The sequence below is a fragment of the Lepus europaeus genome, chromosome 13 (assembly GCF_033115175.1).
Source record: "Lepus europaeus isolate LE1 chromosome 13, mLepTim1.pri, whole genome shotgun sequence".
Lineage (NCBI taxonomy): Eukaryota > Metazoa > Chordata > Mammalia > Lagomorpha > Leporidae > Lepus > Lepus europaeus.
The window spans coordinates 28,523,696-28,550,425 of NC_084839.1; the positions used below are offsets into that span (position 1 = coordinate 28,523,696).

General features: G+C 42.2%; 1 protein-coding gene across 3 annotated transcripts in view; it reads left to right on the forward strand.

Annotated features, from left to right (window-relative positions):
• SPAST (spastin) overlaps positions 1-26,498 on the forward strand; it is a 66,798-nt gene extending 40,300 nt beyond the window's left edge. For all 3 annotated transcript variants that reach the window (XM_062209218.1, XM_062209219.1, XM_062209220.1), the window contains exons 10-17: positions 7,964-8,039; positions 8,256-8,347; positions 8,490-8,569; positions 10,997-11,039; positions 13,285-13,364; positions 17,265-17,335; positions 21,324-21,364; positions 23,336-26,498. In XM_062209218.1, coding sequence (XP_062065202.1) covers positions 7,964-8,039; positions 8,256-8,347; positions 8,490-8,569; positions 10,997-11,039; positions 13,285-13,364; positions 17,265-17,335; positions 21,324-21,364; positions 23,336-23,458 — 606 coding nt within the window. In that variant the 3' untranslated portion in view covers positions 23,459-26,498. The remainder of the gene's footprint in view (positions 1-7,963; positions 8,040-8,255; positions 8,348-8,489; positions 8,570-10,996; positions 11,040-13,284; positions 13,365-17,264; positions 17,336-21,323; positions 21,365-23,335) is intronic.
• Positions 26,499-26,730: the final 232 nt, after the last annotated feature.

The following is a 26,730-nucleotide window of genomic DNA, read 5'->3' on the forward strand; positions in this document are numbered from 1 at the left end:
TTTGTTTTTAATATTTTTCTGTTTATTTGAGAGGTAGAGCTACAGAGGGAAGGAGAGACAAAGAAAGGTCTTCCAAATAGCTGAAGCCAGGCAGATCCACAACCAGGAGCCAGGAGCTTCTTCTGGATCTTCCAGGCAGGTGCAGGGGCCCAAGCAATTGGGCCATCTTCTCTGCTTTCCCAGGCCATAGCAGAGAGCTGGGTCAGAAGATGGGCAGCTGGTACACACATGGGATGCCAGGGCCACACGCAGTGGCTTAGCTTACTGCGCCAACGTGCCGGCCTACAAGTCAGTCTCCAAAGGAAGAAATCATATGTATTTGTTGGGCTCATTTAAAGTTAGAGTTGTTGGAGTAGACATTTGACCTAGCAGGTAAGATGCCTACCATACCAGATGCGTACTTTATCAGAGTGCCTGGATTTGATCTCCAGTTTGATCCCTTGATTGCAGTTTCCTGCTAATGTGGACCCTAGGAGATTGTGGTAGCTCAAGTAATTATGTTCCTGCCTTCTGCTTGGGAGATCTGTTTTGGATCCCAGCTTTGTCCCAGTCCAGGCCCACCAATTGTGGGCAGTTGGGGAATAAAGCCATGAATGTGAGCTCTCTCTCTCTCCATCTGTGTGCCTGTCTCTGTGCTACTTAAATAAATTTAAAAATAGATAAAGTTAGAATTGTGGTGTCATATGCTGTATTGGTTTGATGGGGCTGTTTAACAACAGTATTATAAACTGGCTGGTCTAAGTGATAGAAATGTCTTGTCCAGGATTAAAGTGTTGACAGGGTTAGTTCTTTCTGAGGTCGTGAAGGAGAATGTATTCAGGCCTCTCTTGTAGCTTTGGTGGTTTTCTGGCAATCTTTGGCAGTCCTTAGGTATGCAGATATATCACTCTGATCTTTTCCTTTATCTCCACGTGGCGTTCTTCCTGTATGCATACCTGTCTTTGCCTTTAATTTTCCCATTTTATAAGGTCACTGTTACATTGACTTAGGACCCACCTGAGTGACATCAGTGTAAATTGGTCATCTGCAAAGACTGTGTTTCTACATCAGGTCACATACACCAGAAACACATGGAGCCCACAAGCAATACCAGCACTCTCCATTTCAGCTTTAAGTAAAGGGGATATCTCAGGGACACCACTAGGTATTACAAAGTAGGGCTTGAACTAGATTTCTGATTCTAAAATAAAATATGACAGATCTTCCCTCTTTTCTTTGTTTGAGAGACAGGGAAATGGAACTCCTCTGTCTGCTGGTTCACTCTCCAAATTCCTGCATGAGTTGAGCTCAGCCAGGCTGAATCTGAGAGAAGGTCATTCAGTCTAGGTCTCCCTTGAGTGTAGCAGGGACCCATTGCTTGAGTTGTCCTCTGCGGCCTCCCAGGGTGCACATTAGTAGGAAACTGGAATCAGGAGCAGAGCTTGGACTCCAGCCTAGGCTCGGCAATATGTAGGCATCCTCAGCAGCGTCAGCTGTACCAAGCATCAACCCCCTCTACCTTCTCTCCGTCCCGTTTTCTCTAAATTGTTTTGTACTACCATTTAATTTTGTTTTTCTGCTCACTTTCGGTTGACCTTATGGGCCACTGGGATTAAGTAGAGAAGTTTGGTGTGTAGAATCAGTGTGTGAATAGAATTAACTATACTGCAAAACTGCCAAATAGTGTTGCACAAATTTGTCTTTTTCTCCCTTTCTTTCACTTTTCTATAGCTGCCCAATGGTGTATTAGTCTCTTTCTGCCCCTTATCAAAACCTTCATGGTTGAAGATGTTTTGACAGATATGTTTAAAAAGTGAAATGTGAGCCGGTGCCATGGCTCAACAGGCTAATCCTCCGTCTAACGGCGCCGGCACATCGGGTTCTAGTCCCGGTGGGGGCGCCGGATTCTGTCCCGGTTGCCCCTCTTCCAGGCCAGCTCTCTGCTGTGGCCCGGGAGTGCAGTGGAGCATGGCCCAAGTGTTTGGGTCCTGCACCCCATGGGAGACCAGGAGAAGCACCTGGCTCCTGCCTTCAGATCAGTGTAGTGCGCCGGCCGCGGCAGCCATTGGAGGGTGAACCAATGGCAAAGGAAGACCTTTCTCTCTGTCTCTCTCTCTCTCACTATCCACTCTGCCTGTCATAAAGAAAAAAAAAAAGTGAAATGTGAATCTGATGGAAGAATGTATTTCCTTGACTTGACTTTCAGTACACTGAGATGCACAGTTGGTCATCACATGGTTTATGGACAGTTTCTCTCCATAAAGGCCTCAGAGGGTAGCTTTAGTGCTGTGAATTTGCCACAGTATTCAGCTTTGCTTAGAAAGAAACTTAATTGTTGGCCGGCGCCGGCCTTCAAATTAATTTTTTTAAAGAGGCAAACGACACTTCAGCAACCTTTTGAGTATTTTGTTTCATTGTGCTAAAATAGCCACTGTCTATATCATAGAAATAACACTGCCATTGGAGCCGTAGTTTCTCAAATCTGTTTGCTAAGAACCCCTCTCGCCTCTGGGCAGTTCTTCAAATATGATTAGACTTTTTGCTTCCTTGGGACTTTATCAGGAACACTACTTTCTTATTATTTGAATTCGTTTTTCAGGTGAATGAATGAGGTCAGGGGAAATGTTAAAACCTTCCCTGAGGCCAATGCCACGGCTCACTTGGCTGATCCTCCGCCTGTGGCACCAGCACCCCAGGTTCTAGTCCCGGTTGGGGCGCCAGATTCTGTCCCGGTTGCTCCTCTTCCAGTCCAGCTCTCTGCTGTGGCCCAGGAGTGCAGTGGAGGATGGCCCAAGTGCTTGGGCCCTGCACCTGCATGGGAAACCAGGAGGAAGCACTTGGCTCCTGGCTTCAGATTGGCACAGCCCACTGGCCGCAGCGGCCATTCGGGGGGTGAACCAACAGAAGGAAGACCTTTCTCTCTGTCTCTCTCACTGTCTAACTCTGCCTGTCAAAAAAACATCTGATGTTCTGTTTTAATATGCTATTGCTTGCTGGCACCGCAGCTCAATAGGCTAATCCTCCGCCTGCGGCGCCGGCACACCGGGTTCTAGTTCCGGTCGGGGCGCCAGATTCTGTCCCGGTTGCCACTCCTCCAGGCCAGCTCTCTGCTGTGGCCCGGGAGTACAGTGGAGGATGGCCCAAGTGCTTGGGCCCTGCACACCATTGGAGACCAGGAGAAGCACCTGGCTCCTGCCTTCTGATCAGTGCGGTGCTCCGGCCTTAGCATGCCAGCCACGGCGGCCATCGGAGGGTGAACCAACAGCAAAGAAAGACCTTTCTCTCTGTGTCTCTCTCTCACTGTCCACTCTGCCTGTCAAAAAAATTTTTTAAAAAAATGCTATTGCTGAATACAAATATAAATACAGGGCATCATGTTCTTGTCTATATAAATCTCTCATTACAAGTTACTAATAGTATGTAGATTAAATGTTTACAACATAGGGAATTGTAAATAAATTTATCAGTTCTCCCCCCTCCATTGGTCTTCCACAGCAATATCATTGTCTTTGTGGAGATGACTAATCATTAAAGAAAAAAATCCTATAATGGATTTCAGCTACAGTAAGGTCATAGTGCTATATATCAAATAAAATTAAATATACAAATTAAAAAACCTTCCCTGACCTTGAAACTTAACCCCTTTAGAATTCTCCTAGAATCATTTTCCTCTCATTTGTGATACTGTAGTTGTCAGTTATTGATAGTTATTTGTTATATCCCATATCAATGTCACCTCCATTGGAAGGCAGTCACCATGAGGACAGGAACTATTTCCATGCCTTTGGTACTGCTTGTGTTCAGAGTACCTTGAGCAGTATCTGGCAGTTAGTAGGTGCTAAATAAATATTGGTGGGATAAATAAATAATCATGTGAAGTATATATGCTGTTTAACCTGTTTTCTTGATTAAGGGAAGGGAGTGAAGAAAAATTCAGTAATGTATTCAGGACCTCATAATCATCAAGGAGGAAACTAGGATTTGAGCTCCAGTGGATTCTAATTTAAGAACCTGAGCCCTTATTCAATATTTTATAGCAACCATTCTTTTAAAAACTTTAAAATGTATTTTGTTCATTTGAAAGGCACAGAGATACAGACAGGTATCTTCCGTCTTGTGGTTTGCTCCCCAAGTGCCTGCAGGAGATAAGGTGGAAATGAATCTCTACATGAGTGGCAGAGACACAGGTAGCTGAGCCATAACCTGCCATCTGCCTTGTTGCACATTAGCAGAAAGCTGGAATTGGGAGTGGAGCCAGGTCTCAAACCCAGGCACTCCAATATGGGATGTGGAGGTCCCACTCGTGTCGTAACTACCATACTTGTCACCCTATAGCCATTCGATTTTTTAAAAAAGATTATTTACTTACTTGAAAGGCAAAGTTAACAGAGAGACAGAGAGAGAGGTCTTGCATACACTGGTTCACTCCCCAAGTGGCCACAACGGCCGGAGTTGCACCGATCCAAAGCCAGGAGCTTCCTCTGGGTCTTCCACGCAGGTGGAGGGGCCCAAGCACTTGGGCCATCTTCCACTGCCTTCTCAGGCCATAATCGGAGAGCCATTCATTTTTATCCGTACTTGTTTTCAGAAGTATTTTCTCTCATCTTTATGGTTTCTGAAACCGTGTTAAGTCCGTGATTTTAGCTCCCAGTCCTGTGATGCCTCTTATATATCTTGAGGCAAGTTTATATTTCAAAAGTATTTTTAAAATTTAAAATGTAATATTTTAAAATTTTTATATACTAGTGTGCAGAAATCTTATATATCCTTCCACATATATAGTAACTTAATGTTTTATCTACTTTTTTTTTTTAGATTAGTTATTACCTGAGTTCTCTTCCTCTGTTTTCATTCCAGTTTGTCAGTATGCTTACAGTGTGATAAGAATTGAATATTTTACCTCATATATGATCTTGTTTTTGAAGACATAAAAGAAGGCATTGTTTCATATCATAAAAGATGGCCAGCGCCGTGGCTTAACAGGCTGATCCTCCACCTTGCGGCGCCAGCACACCGGGTTCTGGTCCCGGTTGGGGTGCCAGATTCTGTCCCAGTTGCCCCTCTTCCAGGCCGGCTCTCTGCTGTGGCCCGGGAAGGCAGTGGAGGATGGCCCAAGTGTTCAGGCCCTGCACCCGCATGGGAGACCAGGGGAGGCACCTGGCTCTTGGCTTCGGATCTGCGAGATGCGCCAGCCGCGGCGGCCATTGGGGGGTGAACCAGTGGCAAAAAGGAAGACCTTTCTGTCTGTCTCTCTCTCTCACTGTCCACTCTGCCTGTCTCCACAAAAAAAAAAAAAAAAAAAAGGAATATCATATAAGATGCTCTTTTTTTTTTAAGATGTTATTTATTTTATTTGAGAGGTAGAGTTACAGACAGTGAGAGGGAGGGAGCGACAGAGAGGTCTTCTTTTCATTGGTTCACTCCCCAGTTGGCCACATGACCAGAGCTGCGCTGATCTGAAGCCAGGAGCTTCCTCCTGGTCTTCCCACATGGGTGCAGGGACCCAAGGACTTGGGCCATCTTCCGCTGCTTTCCTAGGCAATAGCAGAAAGCTGGATCAGAAGTGGAGTAGCCGGATCTCGCACCTGCACCCATATAGGATGCTGGCACTGCAGGCGGTGGCTTTACCCACTATGCTACAATGCTGTCCCCTCCTCTGTCTCTATGCATTTACTCCTCTCCCTGCCAACCACTAGACTACTAACATCAGAGGCAAAACTAATTTGCCTTTGAGTAGATGCAATGGCAATGTAATCATAGTGTTTTGTGTGTGTGTGGCTTCTGTCATCAGCATTATATGTATGGTTTTTATCTGTAGTTAAATATCTTTACAAACATACTTCATTTTTTTTTTTTTTTAAACATTTATCTGGCCGGCACTGTGGCTTAACAGGCTAATCCTCCGCCTTGCAGCGCCGGCACACCGGGTTCTAGTCCCGGTTGGGGGGCCAGATTCTATCCCGGTTGCCCCTCTTCCAGGCCAGCTCTCTGCTATAGCCCGGGAAGGCAGTGGAGGATGGCCCAAGTGCTTGGGCCCTGCACCCCTTGGGAGACCAGGAGGAACCACCTGGCTCCTGGCTTCGAATCAGCGAGATGCGCCGGCTGCAGCAGCCATTGGAGGGTGAACCAACGGCAAAAAGGAAGACCTTTCTCTCTGTCTCTCTCTCTCTCACTATCTACTCTACCTGTCAAAAAAAAAAAAAAAAAAAAAAAGAAAAAAAAAATTTATCTATCTATTATTTGAAAGGCAGAGTTACAGAGAGGCAGAGACAGGGAGAGAGAGAAGTCTCCCACCTGTTGATTCAATCCCCGAATGGCCACAATGATCAGAGCTGAGCCAATCCGAAACCAAGAGCTTCCTCCAGGTGTCTCATGTGGGTGCAGAGGACCAAGGACCTGGGCTGTCTTCCACTGCTTTCCCAGGCCATAGCAGAAAGCTGGATCAGAAGCCAAGCAGCCAGGACTCAAACTGGCGCCCATATTGGATGCTGGCACTGCAGGTGGCAGCCTCACCACTACTGTGGGGCAGGCCCCTAGTTCATATGCTTTTAAAGTATTATTTGTTTATGATTAATTTCTAACTAATATTCACATAAATGTTTTCCACAGTCTTCAAAATTTTTGTGAGGTTTGGTCTTCAACGTGTCAGTACTAAACTGAAAAATTAGTAATAACAGACACCGATAAAATAATATTCTTTTGTACTTTCTGCTAAGTTGAATCTTTTTTTATTATTTTTAAAGGTTTATTTGAAAGAGTTACAGAGAGAGAGCTCAAGATCTTCCATCTGCCAGCTCACTCTCCAAATGGCTGCGATGGCCAAGGAATGGGGAAGGCCGAAGCCACAAACTTAAAACTCCGTCTGGGTCTCCCACATGGGTGACAGGAGCCCAAGTACTTGGGCTATCTTCCCTGCTTTCCCAGGTGCAATAGCAGGGATGTAGATCAGAAGTGGAGCAGCTGGGACTGGAACAGGCACTCAAATCAGTTGCCAGCTTTTCAGGTGGTGGTTTAACCCACTGTGCCACAACGTGGAATCTTTTCTCGATTTTATAAAGTAGTTAAGTAACTATAAAGTAATACCTTTTCCTCATCACATTTTGTTTCCCCTGTGAAATTTTGCAAGTTGTTACTTTGAAATATTTTGTCACAGCAGTATTGTGAAAATGAGTTTTCAGGATGTTCTTAGTAGAGCAGGTTTGGTTTAGGAGCAAACAATCCAGTTTATCTGCTTCTGTAAACATACTCTGCAGTCTAAAGTTTAAAGAGTATGTGTAGCATTTCTTTGCCTGCCCTAGCCTTCCCTTTGTTCACTAGTTTCACCTAAGAAATCCCACTCTTAAATGTTAGGAATGCAGTATAAAGGAAAACAGAAATATACTTCAATTTTTAAACTGCTTATCAATGTCCTTAAAATATAATAAAATAATGGGGCCAGCGCTGTGGTGTAGTAGACTAAACCTCCACCTGTGGCATTGGTTCTAGTCCCAGCTGCTCCTCTTCTGATCCATCTCTGCTTAATTGCCTGGGAAAGCAGTGGAAGATGCCCCAAGTGCTTCGGTCCCTGCACCCACATGGGAGAACTGGAAGAGTCTCCTGGCTCCAGGCTTCAGATCTGCTCAGCTCTGGCCATTGCGCCATTTGGGAAATGAGCCAGCAGATGGAAGACCTTTTTCTCTGTCACTCCTTCTCTGTATGTAACTCTACCTCTCAAAATAAGTAAATAAAATATTAAAAAAATAATAACAATAAAATACTAAGTTGAAAAAAAACCTGCTTAACCCATGCTTAAGGGAAAAGCATGTTTTCTAAAATAAGGGATAGTTCATTAACTCCCTTCCCCTCTCCCCAGTTCCTCAAAACAAATCTTTTCTTGCTGCAAAGAAGATGAATTCCTAGGTTCTAGATTTTCAATTATGAAATTTAAAAGACTTGGATTTTGTTAGATTTTATGTGTATAACAGTATATGATGCCTTCCTTTAGGTGGGAGAAGGAGAGAAATTGGTGAGAGCTCTTTTTGCTGTGGCTCGAGAACTTCAGCCTTCTATAATTTTTATAGGTGAGACCTTGGTTGCCAACTTTGTTGAATATTTGTGAAATTTCCCTGTATGGAAATGATAGGAATGATTATTCAGAAATAAAAGGTTTAAAGAAGGTGTGATTAAAAACTAACAATTCTGTAGGACCCAATATCTTAAATATTAATGAGCTAAATTAAGCTGAGGTGATGACATGCTTGACCTTTAATTAAAGCCTGTCCTTGTCTTTCCTGTAGATGAAGTTGATAGCCTTTTGTGTGAAAGAAGAGAAGGCGAGCACGATGCTAGTAGGCGTCTAAAAACTGAATTTCTAATAGAATTTGATGGTGTAAGTGTCGATGATGATGTTTTCAATGTAATAGTGTTATTGCATGTGTATTTTCCGACTGAGTGACCCAAAATAGAAATATAAGTAACTTATTATATTTTTCTTTATCTAAAAGTACTGAGAAAAGTTTTTTGGCTTGTAGGTACAGTCTGCTGGAGATGACAGAGTGCTTGTAATGGGTGCAACTAACAGGCCACAAGAGCTTGATGAGGCTGTTCTCAGGTAGGGAGATCGATGTGGAAGCTCACACATCTGTTGTGGACATATTTACTCACATGTTCATGCCACACATTTATGTTACTTTCTTTTCTATTTTTTCTATTTTTCTGGCCTCTTGTTAGGCCAGATCCACCATGACATCAGGAAAATTTGGTCTTCACCTTATGGTTTTAGATAAATTACTCTGTGGTGCTGGGTTAATTTAAATTATCTTTAATTTCCAAAATTGCTTCTTACCATCTTTTATTTGGCTTCATGAGAAGCTGGTCAAAGCAGGGTTCAGGAGAACTGTCGGATATGTTTCAGCAAATTTATTCCCTTGGTGCTGGAAAAACAACTGGACTCAGCATAAAATTTTTGCTGCTGTTTTCCTTTCCTAACGAATGTAACTTTGCTCCATTGTTCCTAGGATTGGGCATCAACAGTATGGAAGTCTGAATCCAGACTTATTTTGCTTCACATCTGTAGATTAACATAATTTTTTCTTTTTGCTAGATATAATTTTCAGTCATAGAAATCTAGTTATTTGAAAAATCTATTGATTGATTTTTGTTTCTTTTCCCTAGGACTTAATGCTTCTTTTTTTTTTTTTTTTTTTTTTTGACAGGCAGAGTGGATAGTGAGAGAGAGAGACAGAGAAAGGTCTTCCTTTTTGCCGTTGGTTCACCCTCCAATGGCCGCTGCGGCCAGCTCATCTCGCTGATTCGAAGCCAGGAGCCAGGTGCTTCTCCTGGTCTCCTATGCGGGTGCAGGGCCCAAGCACTTGGGCCATCCTCCACTGCCTTCCCCGGGCCATAGCAGAGAGCTGGCCTGGAAGAGGGGCAACCGGGATAGAATCCGGCCCCCCAACTGGGACTAGAACCCGGTGTGCCGGTACCGCAAGGTGGAGGATTAGCTTGTTAAGCCACGGCGCCGGCTGACTTAATGCTTCTTAAATTGATAGTTTAGAATTTCTTTGGGAAAATTTATTTTGAATGCTATTTTTTTTTTTTTTTTTAGTTTATTTGCCTGGTTTTTTCCTTTTGCACATAAATTATTATTGTATTTCATCTTTTTGGCTTCCATAACTAATACTATTACTATTAAGTTCTTAAACTTTTTTTGTTACATTATATCTTGTCTTCCCAAGTCTGTTACTTTTCTTTCTTACTGGGTTAGTATCTGCTCTCCGTTTTACCACTTTTGTAGTATTTCTACTTCTGTAGTCTTTTTTTCTGTAGTTCTCTTTTTTCATTGCTTTCCTGACCTGTGCTATATTATTTATCCTCTTCTCTTATTTCTCTGAATCTTTGTCATTTACTTAAGCTCATGTCTCATTGATATCTTGTTTCATAAAAAAAGTTATTTTCTTAATTTTATTTCATGGAAGTTATTATTTCATGGAAAGATACTTGGTCATTATTTTAATCTGTATGCAAAGTCTTCTTGTTCATATTCTTCATCAACTTTGTTTTTTGTGGGTTTTCTTCTTCCTCATTTTGGCTTTTTCTTTTTAATGAGTCCAGTGCTGCTTTTTTTTGTTTGTTTGTTTTGTTTTAAGAGCTTATTTCTGGTAAATCTAGTTTTAGAAGGATATCCTAGGGGAAAGGGTAAGAAAATAAGAGATTGAGAAAATATGCTGAGTTATCTCTTAGTATGTTCTGGGCTAACAGGTAGTGTAACTCATAGTGCAGCCATTACCTGGTAATGAAGTAAATGTGTATGTAAATAAGAGATAGGGTTGATTTTATTTTTCATTAGCTAAAAATTAGTGGTCATCACAACTAGACAGCTTGTCATCCAGCCAGACTTAAATGCCTTCTTACAGAGATGAAGTGTGTTTGAGATTCTTTGTTCAGCCAGCCTTGCCTTTCCAAGTAGGATTCACATGGTCTGAAGGTCCTAGCTTGGCATTATCTGTTTGAACGTGGGCAGTTGGTTTAATTTTGCGTTGTAATCTGCTGTATCTGTTTCCCTTGGAAAACTGAATTCTGAGAGCCATGTCCTTCTCTGCAGTGCAGATCCTGTGTATGGCTGCCTTTGTTAGTATACTTTTTGCCATCTATGGCAGCACCTCATGTATTTTAGTTCTACAAATGCTTCTTAGATTGTTGATGGTAAAGTTCATATTTCTGTTAGCCTTTTTAATTTTAGTTCTGTAGAAATCTCTTTATTCCACTTTATTTTTTTGCTTGTAAGCACTACTGCTATTAAAAGCATACATGTATATAATTGATTAGTTTAATTCCAATAGCATTGAATTAAGGATTTTTAAACATTAGAGAATTTTAAAAGGATAATTAAAACCATCTTTTTACATTGATACCTAGTAAAATACATTCAGGTACTCTATATTATACTTAAAGCTCTTTTCCTATCATTTGCTTCTTAATCTGAGTTACCTTTAAATTAAAACTTGTTTTTCTAAAATTGCTTTAATCCTTTTTTTAGGCGTTTCATCAAGCGTGTATATGTGTCTTTACCAAATGAGGAGGTATGTATCTAAATTTTTTAGAAGATTTATTTATCTGGGTCCTGCGTGTGGAGTAACTGGTAAAGCTGCCATCTGTGACACTGGTATCCCATATGGGCACTGGTTCTAGACCTGGCTTCTCCATGTCAGATCCAGCTCCCTGCTGATGCACCTGGGAAAGCGTGGAAGATGGACTAAGTGTTTGGGCCCCTACCCCCTTTTGGGAGATCCAGAAGATGCTCCTGAGTCCTGGCTTCAGCCTGGCCCAGCCTAGATTGTTGCAGCCATTTGAGGAGTGAACCAACAGATGGAAGATCTCTTTCTCTCTCTCTTTCTCTTTGTCTTCTCCCTGCCTCCCTTTTTTCTCTCTGTGTATATGATTCTCTCTCTATAACTCTTTGACTTTTAAATAAATGTACTTATTTAAGTTATTTGAAATGCAGAATTTGAAAATCTTCCATCTGCTGGTTCATTTCCCAAATGGCTACAGAGGCTGAGGCTGCGCCTAGCAGCCGCCAGGAGCTTCCGCTAGGTCTACCACATGGGTGCAGGGGCCCAAGCACTTGGACCATCCTCTACTACTTACTCAGGCATATTAGCCGGGAGCTGGATTGGAAATGGAGCAGCTGGGACACAAACCAATGCCCACACAGGATGCCATCATTGCAGGTGGGAGCTTAACCTGCTATGCCACACAGTACTGGCACCTATATTTAAAATTTTTTAAGCAAAAATGTGAATTACCATATACTCATCATTGAGTCTCCCAGTCCATAGGACAGCCACATTGGAAGACTTTGGTGTTTTCCTATAAAGATAAATAGAAACTTAATTTAAGATCCAGCATTTCGGCCGGCGCCGTGGCTCAACAGGCTAATCCTCCGCCTTGCGGCGCCGGCACACCGGGTTCTAGTCCCGGTTGGGGCACCGATCCTGTCCCGGTTGCCCCTCTTCCAGGCCAGCTCTCCGCTGTGGCCAGGGAGTGCAGTGGAGGATGGCCCAAGTCCTTGGGCCCTGCACCCCATGGGAGACCAGGAGAAGCACCTGGCTCCTGCCATCGGAACAGCGCGGTGCGCCGGCCGCAGCGCGCTACTGCGGTGGCCATTGGAGGGTGAACCAGCGGCAAAAGGAAGACCTTTCTCTCTGTCTCTCTCTCTCACTGTCCACTCTGCCTGTCAAAAATAAAAATAAAAATAAAAAAAAAAAGATCCAGCATTTCTACTCCTATGAATTGACATAAGAGAAATGAAGACAAGTGTCTATACACAGACATGTGCTAGTATTTTTAGCAGCAATATTAATATAATAGCCAAACACTGCAAAGAAACTAAAATATTCATTAGTTGTGAATGGATAAACAAATTTGATAGAGAATTCTTAGTATGAAATTCAAGTGTTAATAAAAACTTTGATCCACAAGTGAGAGGTTCACACGATGCGACTTTGTTTCATGCACAAGATTATTTAAATATGTATAAAATTACATTTGGCTGTGTTTATAGGATACATATGAAGCATAAATGAATTTCATGTTTAGAGTTGAGTCCCATCCCTAAGACATCTCAGGTGTGTATATGTGTTCCGAACTCCAAAACTCTTCTGGTCCCAAACACTAAAGGAAACTCAGCCTGTGTACCACTTAACAGATATTGTTCAGCAATGAAAGGAATGAGCTATACATGCTATGTACCGTAATACGCTTGAAACTTAAGAACATGCTAGGTGAAAGAAGCCAGACACAATTACATATCATATGATTCCACCTATATGAAATATCCAGAAAAGACAAATTTGGAAAGACTTATACAGACTGCTAGTGTGCAGGATGAGAATGGGAATCAACTGCGAACCAACGTGAATGAACTTCTGGGGTGAGAGCAATGTTGTGAAACCGCATTATGGGGGTGGACATTGGTACAGTGTTAGATACCTGTTTGGGAAGCCTACATCCCATGTCAGCGTGCTAAGTCTCAGCTCTGTTCTTAATTCCAACTTGCTGCTCTTGCACACCCTCGGAGGCTGCGGGTGGCTCTCTAGATCCTTAGTATCCTTGGTACTTTCAGCAGCTACTTGCTCAGTGGTTTGTTTGGATTACCTTCCTTAATTCCCTCAGTAACTCTCCTAATAGACGTGAATGAGGCTTCAAGGTGACAATCAGGATTTGAATCTGATATCTGTATATTTTATTAAGCTAATGATTAGCTTATTAAGATTAATTCTGATAATAAATTATGTAGGACTCATAATTATTTAATATTTTTTTCAGACAAGACTGCTTTTACTTAAAAACCTATTGTGTAAGCAAGGAAGCCCATTGAGCCAAAAAGAACTAGCACAACTTGCAAGGTGAGTGATCTGATTTGGATTATCTTTCAGCTTTTTTTTTTTTTTTTTTTTTGACAGAGTTAGTGAGAGAGGAGAGAGAGAGAGAGAAAGAGACAGACAGAAAGGTCTTCCTTTTCCATTGGTTCACCCCCCCAAATGGCCGCTGCAGCCGGTGGGCTGTGCCAATCTGAAGCCAGGAGCCAAGTGCTTCCTCCTGGTCTCCCATGTGGGTGCAGGGCCCAAGGACCTGGGCCATCCTCCACTGCCTTCCTGGACCACAGCAGAGAGCTGGACTGGAAGAGGAGCAACCGGGATAGAATCCGGTGCCCCGACTGGGACTAGAACCCAGGGTGCCAGCGCCACAGGCGGAGGATTAGCCAAGTGAGCTGCGGCACCAGCCTATCTTTCAGCTTTTTTTTTTTTTTTTTTTGACAGGCAGAGTGGACAGTGAGAGAGAGAGACAGAGAAAGGTCTTCCTTTTGCTGTTGGTTCACCCTCCAATGGCCGCCGTGGCCGGCACATCACGCTGATTCGAAGCCAGGAGCCAGGTGCTTCTCCTGGTCTCCCATGCGGGTGCAGGGCCCAAGCACTTGGGCCATCCTCCACTGCACTCCCGGCCCCCAGCAGAGAGCTGGCCTGGAAGAGGGGCAACCAGGACAGAATCCAGCGCCCCAACTGGGACTAGAACCCAGTGTGCTGGCACCCCAAGGTGGAGGATTAGCCTATTGAGCCGCGGCACTGGCTTCTTTGTTCTATGTTAGAGTAAACTGACATATGTAATAAAGAATTCATTTATCAGAAAACTTTTGGGGCTGGTGCTGTGACATAGTAAGTAAAGCCGCAGCCTGTGGTGCTGGCATCCCATATGGGCACTGATTCAAGTCCCAGCTGTCCTACTTTCTATCCATCTGCTGATGGCCTGGGAATGCAGTGAAGATGGCCTGAGGCTTGGGCCCCTGCACCCAAATAGAGACCCAGAAAAAACTCCTGGCTCCTGGCTTCAGCCTGGCCCAGCTCTGGCCATTGCAGCCATTTGGGGAGTGAACCAGCTGATGGAAGACCTCTCTCATTGTATCTTTCCCTCTATCTCTCTCTCTAACTCTGATTTTCAAATAAAAAATTCTTAAAAAAAACACTTCTTGTGTTGGAATAGGCATTTGGTACAGCAGTTAAGATGCTGCCTGGGATGCCCGCATCCTGTATCAGAGTGCCTGGGTTCGAGTCCTGGCTCTGTTTCTGAGTCCAACTTTGTAAACCTGGGATCTTGCTAAACATGTTGGAGACTGAATTGAGTTTCAGGCTCGTGGCTTTGGCCTGATATAGCTCCATCTGTTGCATTGGGATCTGGAGAGTGAACCAGTGGGTGGAAGATCTTTACTCACACCCCTGTGTATATGTTTGTGTGTGTGTATGTCTGCCTTTCAAGTAAAGAAAAGTAAGTAAGCAAAATTTCTTCTCCCCCCCCCCCCCAAAGATTTATTTATTAGAAAGTTTGAGTTAGATAGAAAGGGAGAGAGAGGGAGAGAGACAAAGTCCAATCATTGATTGGTTCACTCTCCAAGTGGACACAGTGGCCAGGGCTGAGCCAGGCCAGAGCCAGAGTCAAGAGCTTCATCTGTGTCTTCCATGTATATACAGGGGCCCAAACACTGGGGCCATTTTGTGCTGCTTTTCCCAAGCCACTAACAGGGAGTTGGATCAAAGGAGAGCACCCAAGACACAAACTAGTGCCCATATAGGATGCTGGCATCCCAGATGGTACCTTTAGCCACTATGCCACAATGCCACCCCTTATAAATAATTTCGTTAAAAAAAGAGAAAACTTCCTGTCTCATTCTCTGCCTCCTTTACTTTATTTCTTACCTCTTATTATACATATGGTATCTAAATTTTCATTTCTATATCCTGTAGAAGACATGATCTAAATATCTGATGATGGTATTATATCGTTTTTAAAATTTATTAAATCTGAAAGTGATATTACTAATTTCTCAGTTTAATGCATCTGATATTTGCCATACTAACATAGATATTTTCACATAAATTTTATTCTTTTTAATTATTCAGAATTCTTTTTTCTATCTTAAAAATATTTTATGAACAGACTGCATAAGTATAACCAGAATATGGAAGATGCAATCCTGAAATTTAGTCACCCCAAGACAACATAGAATAATGTATAGTAGTGAACAAATATGTGAATACCAAGTAATTTTATTAAGAAACCTAATTTCGGCCAGCGCCGTGGCTCAATAGGCTAATCTTCCGCCTGCGGCACTGGCACACCAGGTTCTAGTCCCGGTCGGGGCACCGGATTCTGTCCTGGTTGCCCCTCTTCCAGTCCAGCTCTCTGCTGTGGCCCGGGAGTACAGTGAAGGATGGCCCAAGTGCTTGGGCCCTGCACCTGTATGGGAGACCAGGAGAAGCACCTGGCTTCTGGCTTTGGATCAGTGTGGCGCGCCAGCTGAAGTGCCCCGGCCGCAGCGGCCATTGGAGGGTGAACCAACAGCAAAGAAAGACCTTTCTCTCTCTCTGTCTCTCTCTCACTGTCCACTCTGCCTGTCAAAAAAAAAAAAAAAAGGAAGAAAAGAAACCTAATTTCCCAGATTGCTATGAAGAATGAGTTAAATACCTGTCGAAGTAGGGGCTGTTCCTTGTCTTCCCCATGAGGAATTCTGCCAATAATGTTTGATCTTTATTGTTTAACATACTGTATAATAAGTAAATGCTTTTTCCCCTTTTCCCGTTCACCTCTTAGTTTCCTCTTCCTCTTTGCCTTCCTCCTTTCCCTATTTCTTCTTTTTTTTTGAAAGAGAGATCTGCCATCTGCCAGTTGGCTCCACAAATGCCCACAATAGCTAGGGCTAAGGCAGCACAAAGCCGGAATCTGGGAAGTGAACCTGGGTCTGTCTCTCTTGTAGGTGGTGAGGACCCAAATACTTGAGCTATCACCTGCTGCCTCCCAGAGTGCACGTTAGCAGCAGGAAGCTGGAATTGGGAGCAGGGCCAGGACTAAAATCTGACACTTCACTGTGGGATGCATGGTATCCCAAGGAGCATCTTAAGTATGATGCCAAATTCCTGATCCCCCTTTACTAATCTCAGTTCCCTTTGATAATCTCTTGGCTGCCCAGGACTTTTCAGTGCAGAATACTATTCAGGTGTGCATCTTTGGGCCAATATTTTATATCCACCCCTTTCTTTGATTCTGTGTGTCCTCCTCTTAAATTACATAAATTTCCTCTGATTCCATCAAGAGAGTGCTCTTTGTCAGGCTGAAGACTAATTATAGAAAAGTAAATGCAGTTACATGTCAGTTGACTTCCAGGGACTTGTAGATGTTAGCTTTCCAGGGGACATAATTGAATAGACCTCCTGGAGATGGCATGCCTCATCTAAAGCAATAGTTCTAATGATGAAAATCGGAGGCATTATAAGGAACTAGCAGCAGACTGTTTTAGTTTTAGTAAAGGGACCACTCTGTGCCCTGACAATCAAACATAAACCCTTTTAGCTTGCTAATGGCAAAGGCAAACTAGTTTTCACCATCCTACTTACATGAGATTTTAACTTAGCCAAGATGAAAACATCCAGCGGGGCTGGATGTTTGTCCTGGCGGTTAGGAAATCATCTGGGACACCTGACATCCCATGTCAGAGAACCTGAGTTTGAGTCCCAGCTCTGCTTCCAATTCCAACTTCCTATTCAAGTGCACCAAAAAAGGCAACAGGTAATGCTCAAGTAGTTGGGTCCTGCTACCCACTAGAGAGACCTAGATTGGACTCCTAGCTCCTAGCCTGTCTCAGCTCTGATAATTATGGACATTTTGGGAATGAACCAGCAGATATTAGCTCTCTGTTGTGTCTGTCTCTGAACCTATTAAACAATTTTTAAAATAATGTGATATTTCTTTCTTCTCAGAATGACTGATGGATACTCAGGAAGTGATCTGACAGCTTTGGCAAAAGATGCAGCACTAGGTCCTATCCGAGGTAGGTGTACAGAGCTTGAATATTTGGAACTATTTATTATACCACTTTAGAAGTTTGAGAAATCTCCACAAAAGGATCTTTTTTTTTTTTTTGAGTGTGAAAGCAATGTACATTTATCAATGGAAAGCTTCGTACAAGTTGTTTCTAAATTAAGGTTCAACAAGAAAATATCTTGGGCTTTGTGGACCACATATGATCTTTGTTGCATAGTCACCACCATTTTTTTAAACGACTGTTTAAAAATATAAAACTGGGCCGGCGCCGCGGCTCACTAGGCTAATCCTCCGCCTTGCGGCGCCGGCACACCGGGTTCTAGTCCCGGTCGGGGCACCGATCCTGTCCTGGTTGCCCCTCTTCCAGGCCAGCTCTCTGCTGTGGCCAGGGAGTGCAGTGGAGGATGGCCCAAGTGTTTGGGCTCTGCACCCCATGGGAGACCAGGAGAAGCACCTGGCTCCTGCCATCGGAACAGCGCGGTGCGCCGGCCGCAGCGCGCTACCGCGGCGGCCATTAGAGGGTGAACCAACGGCAAAGGAAGACCTTTCTCTCTGTCTCTCTCTCCCTCTCACTGTCCACTCTGCCTGTCAAAAAAAAAAAATAAAATAAAACTGGGGCTAGTGCTGTGGTACAGCAGGTTGAAGCCCCGGCCTGCAACAGTGGCATCCCATCTGGTGACCAGTTCAAGTCCCAGCTGCTCCACTTCTGATCCAGATTCCTGCTAATGTGCCTAGGAAAGCAGCAGAGGATAGCCCAAGTGCTTGTGCCCCTGCACCCACATGGGAGTCCTGGAGGAAGCTCCTGGTTCCTGGCTTTGGATCAGCTCACCTCCAGCCATTGTGGCCATTTGGGGAGTGAACCAGTGGATGGAAGACCTCTCTTTCTGTTTCTACCTCTCTCTGTAACTCTATTGTTCAAATAAATAAAATCTTTTAAAAATATATATAAAACCATTGTTAGCTCACAGACCTAACAAATAATCTATGAGCCAGAGAAGCTTGATGACTCCTGTTCTAGATGACAAGTTGTACTTCTTCATAGTTGGTGAGCAGGAAAAATTTGAGGGGAAAAAAACTTTTTTCTTTAATTTTTTTTTTTCTTAAAAGCAGAGAGACAGACAAAGATATATCTTCTAACCGCTGATTTATTCCTCAAATGTCTGCAACAACTAGCTCTTGACAAGGCTGAAACCAGGAGCCTGGACCTCAACCTACATCTCATGTGGGTGGTAGGGACCCAGATACTTGAGCCATCACCTGCTTCCTCCCAGGATGAACATTAGCAGGAAGCTGGAATTCAAAGCCGAGTTGGTGCTCAAATTCAGGCACTCCAGTATGGGCTGTTGGCATCCCAGCAGCAGTTTAGTCTTAGCAAGCAGAGAAGAGTAGTACTTGTAAAGGGGGCAAGGTGGTGCAGCAGGTTAAGCCACTTCTTGGGATGCTGGCATCCTAATTGGAGTGCCCATTGAAATCCTGGCTACTCTGCTTCTCAACAAGTTTCCTGCTGAAGTGCCTTGGGAAGGTAATAGAAGATGACTGAGGTACTTGGATTCCTACTACCTGTGTGGAAGACCAGGATGGAGTTCTTGGTTGGTGGCTCTGACTTGGCACAGATGTGGCTATTATAGCAGCTATTCCGGAAGGGAATCAGCATATGGAAGATCTGTCAGTCTCTCCCTCTATCACTCTGCTTTTCAAATAAATAAATCTTTTTAAAAGGGGAAGTGGACTTTACCTGTTTTCTGGCTCTTTTTCTTTCAGTGTTCTAATATAAGTTCTAAAGTTCTAAAGGAACTTAAATAAAAAGTTTTTATTTTTCTTACTATGTTTGACGATTTGCAGCAAAATATTCATTGCTCTGTTTTGATTCAAGTTAATTTGTTGAATGTGTAATATCACAACTGATTGATTTGGTTAAACTCACTGTGATACCACTTTTTTTATAAATATTAGCATCTTATGCCTTCTCTTAAGTTTGCTTTTTTTTTTTTTTTTAAGATTTATTTATTTGAAAGTCAGAGTTACACAGAGAGAGGAGAGAGAGGAGAGAGAGAGAGAGAGAGGTCTTCTATCTGCTGGTTCACTCCCCAGTTGGCAGCAACAGCTGGAGCTGCGCTGATCCGAAGCCAGGAGCTTCTTCTGGGTCTCCCACACGGGTGCAGGGGACCAAGCACTTGGGCCATCTTCTACTGCTTTCCCAGGCCATAACAGAGAGCTGGATTGGAAGGGGAACAGCCGGGTATCGAACTGGTGCCCATATGGGATGCCGGCACTGAAGGCCAGGGCGTTAACCCACTGCGCCACAGCACCAGCCCCTGATATCACTTTAGAGTAGATGTTCTCATCTACCTGTCCATAGCCAGCAGGGACAGTGGATAGGTGATGCGGTCAGATATGCACTCAGCAATATTGGCTGTGATGATAAAATAGAACATGTAGTTTCTTTTTTTTTTTTTTTTTTTACTTTTTGACAGGCAGAGTGGACAGTGAGAGAGAGAGACAGAGAGAAAGGTCTTCCTTTTGCCGTTGGTTTACCCTCCAAGGGCCTCCGTGGCTGGCACGCTGTTCCGAAGGCAGGAGCCAGTTGCTTATCCTGGTCTCCCATGGGGTGCAGGGCCCAAGGACTTGGGCCATCCTCCACTGCACTCCTGGGCCACAGCAGAGAGCTGGCCTGGAAGAGTGGCAACCGGGACAGAATCCGGTGCTCCGACCGGGACTAGAACCCGGTGTGCCGGCGCCACTAGGCAGAAGATTAGCTTGTTGAGCCACGGCGCCAGCCAAGAACATGTAGTTTCACAAGCACTAGTTAGGTCTCTACCCTTTTTCTCTCACTCATAGTACAATGGAATGCAATTAAATGAGAAAGATGTCATTTCTGCCATAATTTGTGTTAAAAGCCTGTATCATACCAAAACTTTTTGCCTTCTTTGTTTAATACTGGTACATATTTCCCACAGTGAAATTACTGATTTAGAACTGCTGCTTTGGAAAATAAACCATGTAACCTTGAGAATGTATTTTGAAACTCTGGTTAAACTTTCTTGCTGCCAATTGCATGAAATCCTATTTAGTTTGTGGACTCAAAAAGAATAGCTAGGGGCTGGCGCTGTGGCACAGTGGGTTAAAGCCCCAGTGGCGTATGGTTGCTGGTTCAAGTCCCGTTGCAGCCACTTGGGAAATGAACCAGCAGAAAGAAGACCTCTTTCTCTATCTCCACCTCTCTCTGCCTTTCAAATAAATAAAATGAATCTTAAAAAAAAAAGAATAGCTAATGTATGAATCTTTCTTTTTTTTGTAGCTGTTATCTGAAGCAGACGAAAGTTTTGGGATAAAAATGTCAAACTAATGCCTTTTGTAAAGAACTAGTTACATCCTTTTAAGGTCACTTTCTTTTTTTATTTTTAAGATTTATTTATTTATTTATTTATTTGAAAGTCAGTTACACAGAGAGAGAAGGAGAAGCAGAGAGAGAGAGGTCTTCCATCTGCTGGTTCACTCCCCAGTGGGCCACAACGGCTGCGCTGATCCGAAGCCAGGAGCCAGGTGCTTCTTCCGGGTCTCGCATGTGGGTGCAGGGGCCCAAGCACTTGGGCCATCTTCTGCTGCCTTCCCGGGCCACAGCAGAGAGTTCCGTTGGGAGTTGAGCAACTGGGACTCAAACCAGCACCCACATGGGATTCTGGCGCTGGAGGCGGCGGTTTTACCTGCTATGCCACAGTGTTGGCCCCAAAGTTCGCTTGAAAATTAGTGAAGTCTGTTCTTTTGTGCAACAGTGCAAGAAATTGAATCCCTCTCAGTTATTCCTCAGAAGGAATATTATTCTGTTGTAAGCACTAATAAATTTTATGTACCCTCAGTGTTAATGTGTCTCTCTTTTAATGTAATGGCTTACAATGAATGGATTGTTTTTGATCATTTACTAGATTTTACCCTGCAGCAATTTAAACTTCAGAATCTCCTCTCTTTTTTAAGTGCCTGCCTTTTATATTTTACAGAACTGAAACCGGAACAGGTAAAGAACATGTCTGCAAGTGAGGTATGCCACTAATCAATTGTTTCCGTTACATGGGTGTTCTGTATTACAATACCTGTATTTTTTTACTTGGATTTTTTTTGATGTATTTAATTAGACCCTAGAAAAGATTGACGGCTTCATTTCAGAATAGGATGGCCTATGAAATTATTCTCTTATATTCTTCAGTAGAGGAGAAAAATATGCATATTCATTAAATTTTCTTATCCAATCATGTAAAAACTAAAAATCATTAAACATTTGAGGGTTTTATATATTGTGAAAATAAACTTTTTTTAAAAAAAATAAGATTTATTTATTTATTTGAAAGGCAAAGCTACAGAGATGCAGAGGCCGGGGTGGGGGTGGGGTCTTCCATCTGCTGGCTCACTCCCCAGATGGCTGCAATGGCCGGAGCTGCACCGGTCCAAAGCCAGGAGCCAGGAGCTTCTTCTGGGTCTCCCACATGGGTGCAGGGGCCCAAGCACTTGGGCCATCTTCTACTGCTTCCCCAGGCCATAGCAGAGAGCTGGATCGGAAGTGGAGCAGCCGGGACTCGAACCGGTGCCCATATGGGATGCCGGCACTGCATGTGGCTGCTTTACCCACTACACCACAGTGCCGGCCCCCTTCCCTTTTCTTTTAAAGATTTATTTTACTGGGGCCGGCAAGTAATATGAGTGTTGATTCATGTCTTGGTTGCTCACTTCCCATCTAGTTCCCTGCTGTTGGCCTGAGAAAAGCAGCAGAATATGGCTGAAGTGCTTGGGCTCCTGGTGCCCATATGGGAGACCCAGGAGAGCTCCTGGCTACCACCTGGCACAGTGCTGGCCATTGTGGCCATCTGGGTAGTGAACCAACAGATGGAAGATCTTTCCCTGTCTCTCTGTCTCTAATTCTGACTCGCAAATAAAATCTTAAAAAAGAAAAAATATATATATATATTTGAAAGGAACATTTAGATCCTCTCACATAGCTGCAGTGGCCCAAGGATTTGGGCCGTCTTCCGCTGCTTTCCTGAGCCATAGCAGAGAGCTGGATGGCAAATGGATGAACAGGGACTTGAACTGATGCTCGTATGGGATGCCAGTGTTAGAGTGGCAGCTTTACCCATTGAGCCACAGTTGCTAGCCCCAATTGCCCAATTTTCTACAGGGGTTGGTAATTTTCACACAGAGATTAAGTATATTTAAGTACAATTTGGAAGTCTTTTTTTCTTCAAGTTTCTGAGAAAACTTGAAATGATCTGATTAGGCGTTTTGTGTATTGTGGTTAATCAGCTATGTTATTGAAAAACCCATAAAATTCTTGCATGTTTCTTCCCAAGTTAAATACTCTAGTTTTCTCAGGGTGTGTTTGGTATGAGTGAAGCTTAGGAAGAGAGAATTCCAAATTCACACTTTGGTGATTAGCTACTGTTACCTTAAAAATCCACATTTAAAGTATAAGCCACAAGTTCATTTTCTCTGATTCATAATTTTTTAAAAAGATTTAATTGGTTTATTTATTTGAAAGAATTACAGAGATTGATCTTCCGTCCTCTGGTTCACTGCCCAAATGGCTGCAACAGCTGGGGCTAGGCGAGGCTGAAGCCAGGAGCCAGAAGCTTTATCAAGGTTTCCCACATGGGTGCAGGGCCCAAGCACATGGGCCATCTTCTGTTGCTTTCTCAAGCTCATTAGCAGGGAGCTGAATCAGAAGCAAAACAGCCAGGACTTGAACCAGTGCCCAAGTGAGATGCTGGCATCGCAGATGGCAGCTCAAGCTGTTATGCCACAACACCAGCCCCTTGTATTAAGATTTTTGTAAGGCATATAATCTAGCAAGCTTAATATTTCTTCTGGAATATAGAAAATGTATTAAGATGATTGACTTGATTTTCTAAAAATTTGTTTATGCATATTTATTGTAACAATAATAAATAGCAACATTGTTATTTTAATCCATTCTTAGCTACCAACTGTTTATCATTTGTATGTCATTTTTAAAATCTAGATGAGAAATATTCGATTATCAGACTTCACTGAATCCTTGAAAAAGATCAAACGCAGCGTGAGCCCTCAGACTTTAGAAGCATACATTCGTTGGAACAAGGACTTTGGCGATACCACCGTTTAAGGAAACACCTTTGTAAGCCTGCAGAACATACAGCAAGCAAGCAAGAAAGGATCTGCATTGAACAGGTGTCAGCTATTGACGCTTGACCTAAGTTTACAGGACTTGAGTCTTAAAAATTATTTGTACACCAAACTTGAAGATGAACCAGAACACAAGTTTAAATAAAATTCAAAATGCAAATGGATTATTTTGTTGTTTTAAGGCCTTCTTGCCTTGATGGTCATGGTTGTTCCAGTGGACACTAAGTTAGAGCACAACAAAGACTGATTCTGGTCTTCTTTTCCAATATAATCATAATGTAAATAATAATTTGTATATGTGTTGCAGATGAAAGTATTCCAGAGACCGCGAATGGTAGAAGACACAAGAGCCTTTGTTTGTCATCTTTTTTTTTTTTTTTGCCCTTAAAATTGTAGTTTTTCCTGTTTTGCTTTCCTGCTGTTTGTCTTAACTATGGGTGATTGGAATGCCAACCACTCTTAAATTGGTTTGTTTCCTTTTACAATTACAGTGTGCCAAATGAAACTTTTTCCTAAGTAATAGTAATAGGAAAAAGTTATTTTGAAGGTTTTTTTCTTCATAAATTTACAGACCTTAAACAATTGTTGATCTTTTCACTTTTTATTTTTCTATTCCCTTGCTACCAAACAGTTAGAAAGCAATATAATAGCATCAAAGCAAATCTGGCTAAATGCAGATGGTTTAAAAGCTTGAGTTACTCTGTCATATAACATGTAGATCAGTCCTCATGTGACGTGCAGTATCTTTTTTCTAATATACTTGTCAGAAATCTATTGTAGACTGTTAACTTATTCCTAATGGAATTTATTTTCTGCTAGAATTACTCAAATATTTAAGAGGGCCAATTTTAACTGCTGTAAAAGTGGTTCTAGTGCAAGCAAAGGGAAATTCTGGGAGCTAGGACATTTCTAATTTATTGCTTATTACCTTCTTACTGTTTACAGGATAATTATAAGCCAGTGGAACTACCATCTTTTATTCTTAAAAATGAGTCCCTTCAATGAAACTTTAAAAAAATACTGAATTTTTATACATTGCATACATTTTATAAGTTTCTTGTGCTCACTTTATTACTAAAAAATTCTAGTCTGTTGATCTGCCTTTTGTTCCCCAGAAATGTACAATATTGTTTGTTGTTTGTATAAATATGCCTGGTTTTTATTATAAAGATGTCATTGTAGAAAGTAGAAACTCATATCATGGCCTTTTAAATATTATAATAAAGGCAAATGGATATTTGCCCTTAGTTTACTGGTTAAAAGCTTGTTTACAGAACTTTTCTTTGGTGCTTAAATGATGCTATGTAAAATGTCATGGGTAAAAAGAATAATTTTATAGTAGTAGCAGACTTTTCGAAAGATGTCAGTGGTTTTAAGAAAATATATTAAAATTAGAAACTGGACCTACTATAGAAGAATTCTAAAATGAAGACATTATACATTCTTTTTAAGTTAATCTTGTTCTCGTTAAAGATTCATTACAATATAAATGTATTATTTCTTAAGATCATGTATTCTTTGTACCCATAACTTAAAACATGTCTCTTCTAATCATAGAATGCCCTGCATAATAAAAATAAGAGCTGAGATAAAAAAAAAAATTAAGCCATAGCTATGCATATATTAGGATTTGTTGTATCTTTTTTTATTACCACAGACATTAAAGCATCACTTATAAAACACTGATAAATGAAAGATGTTGATGAAGTACACATGATGAGAAGATTTGGGAAAATATAAAATCACATTGTTAGTAAAGTTTATAAAATTTCTTTTTTTTTTGACAGGCAGAGTGGACAGTGTGAAAGAGAGAGAGAGAGAAAGGTCTTCCTTTGCCGTTGGTTCACCCTCCAATGGCCGCCACGGCCGGCGCGCTGCAGCCGGCGCACCGCGCTGATCCGAAGGCAGGAGCCAGGTGCTTTTCCTGGTCTCCCATGGGGTGCAGGGCCCAAGCACTTGGGTCATCCTCCACTGCACTCCCAGGCCACAGTAGAGAGCTGGACTGGAAGAGGGGCAACCGGGACAGAATCCAGCGCCCCGACTGGGACTAGAACCTGGTGTGCCGGCGCCGCAAGGCGAAGGATTAGCCTATTGAGCCATGGCGCCAGCCATAAAATTTCATTTATAGAGGAATTAACATTCTAAATGTTTAGAAAACAGGCTCAACTTTTAAAATATAATCTCCTTTAAAATTGTCATGAGTGTTCTATTTGGAAAGTTTTTAGAAAATATAGGTGTTAAATGTTGCAAGATGTGAAGTAAAGACTAGTGCTGGAAGACTGTTTGCTCTGAGTTAGTATGACCAAGTTTAAGTTGTGGGTTTTTTTGGTTTTTGTTTTTGTTTTTCCATAAAAAGGCCATGAAAATAGAGTAATAATATAGTAGGAGTTAAGGGGTAAGTTTGCCTTTTTCAGTAAAGGTAGAGTTGCTGAGGTTTTCTGGATTAATATTAGATTTAGATTGTGACCTTTTAGATTTTGTGTTGCACTCTGTTGTATTATCTCCTAGAACATAATCCTTAAACATTAAGCATTAATGTGTTCTTCATGTTAATATGGCAGAGTTTTGTAAACTAAATTAAAACTTACTGATGTGCAAGACATTGAGCCACAGGAAAGAATCAGTGCCGTCTTCCCAGTTGTGTTAAGGTTAAAACTTATTCTAAGACGTCTGCCTTTTCAGGTTCTTAGATCATGGCCTGCAAGTATACTTTGTGCTGGAGACAAATTGGAGGTCAAGCAGATACCAGAATTCTAATTTAAGTGTGTATACAGCAGTCCTTGTTTATAGTGTAAAATTGTTCATATTTTGTATAAAAACTAATTCTTTTTGAAAAATGAAGCATTTACAGTTTGTTTTTGGACTCCTAGTCAAATAGTCAAAGGATTTTCCTTTAAATGCCTGTCTGATTTTAGTCTAGTCTTTTGTACTTTTCTTCAGAAGAAATGAATTAAAGGGTATGTGTAGCCACATCAAGTGGACTTTTTTCCTAATGGATTGGGAATAAATGCTCAACTTTATTTCGTCTTTAGTTTTGTTTTGTTTTGTTTTAATTTAAAACTTGATATTTCAGGGGTTGCAGTTTGATAATGAGAAAGGGAGTACCTTGTATCTGACTGACTTATTGACACTAACAGGTAGAAGCTCTTGGAGAAATGTAAAAAGCAATGATTAGAGGACTGGAGAGCAACCCAAGCCAGGCGGGAACTGTGCAAAATCCTGTGTGAGAATTAGAAGAGATTCACATTAACT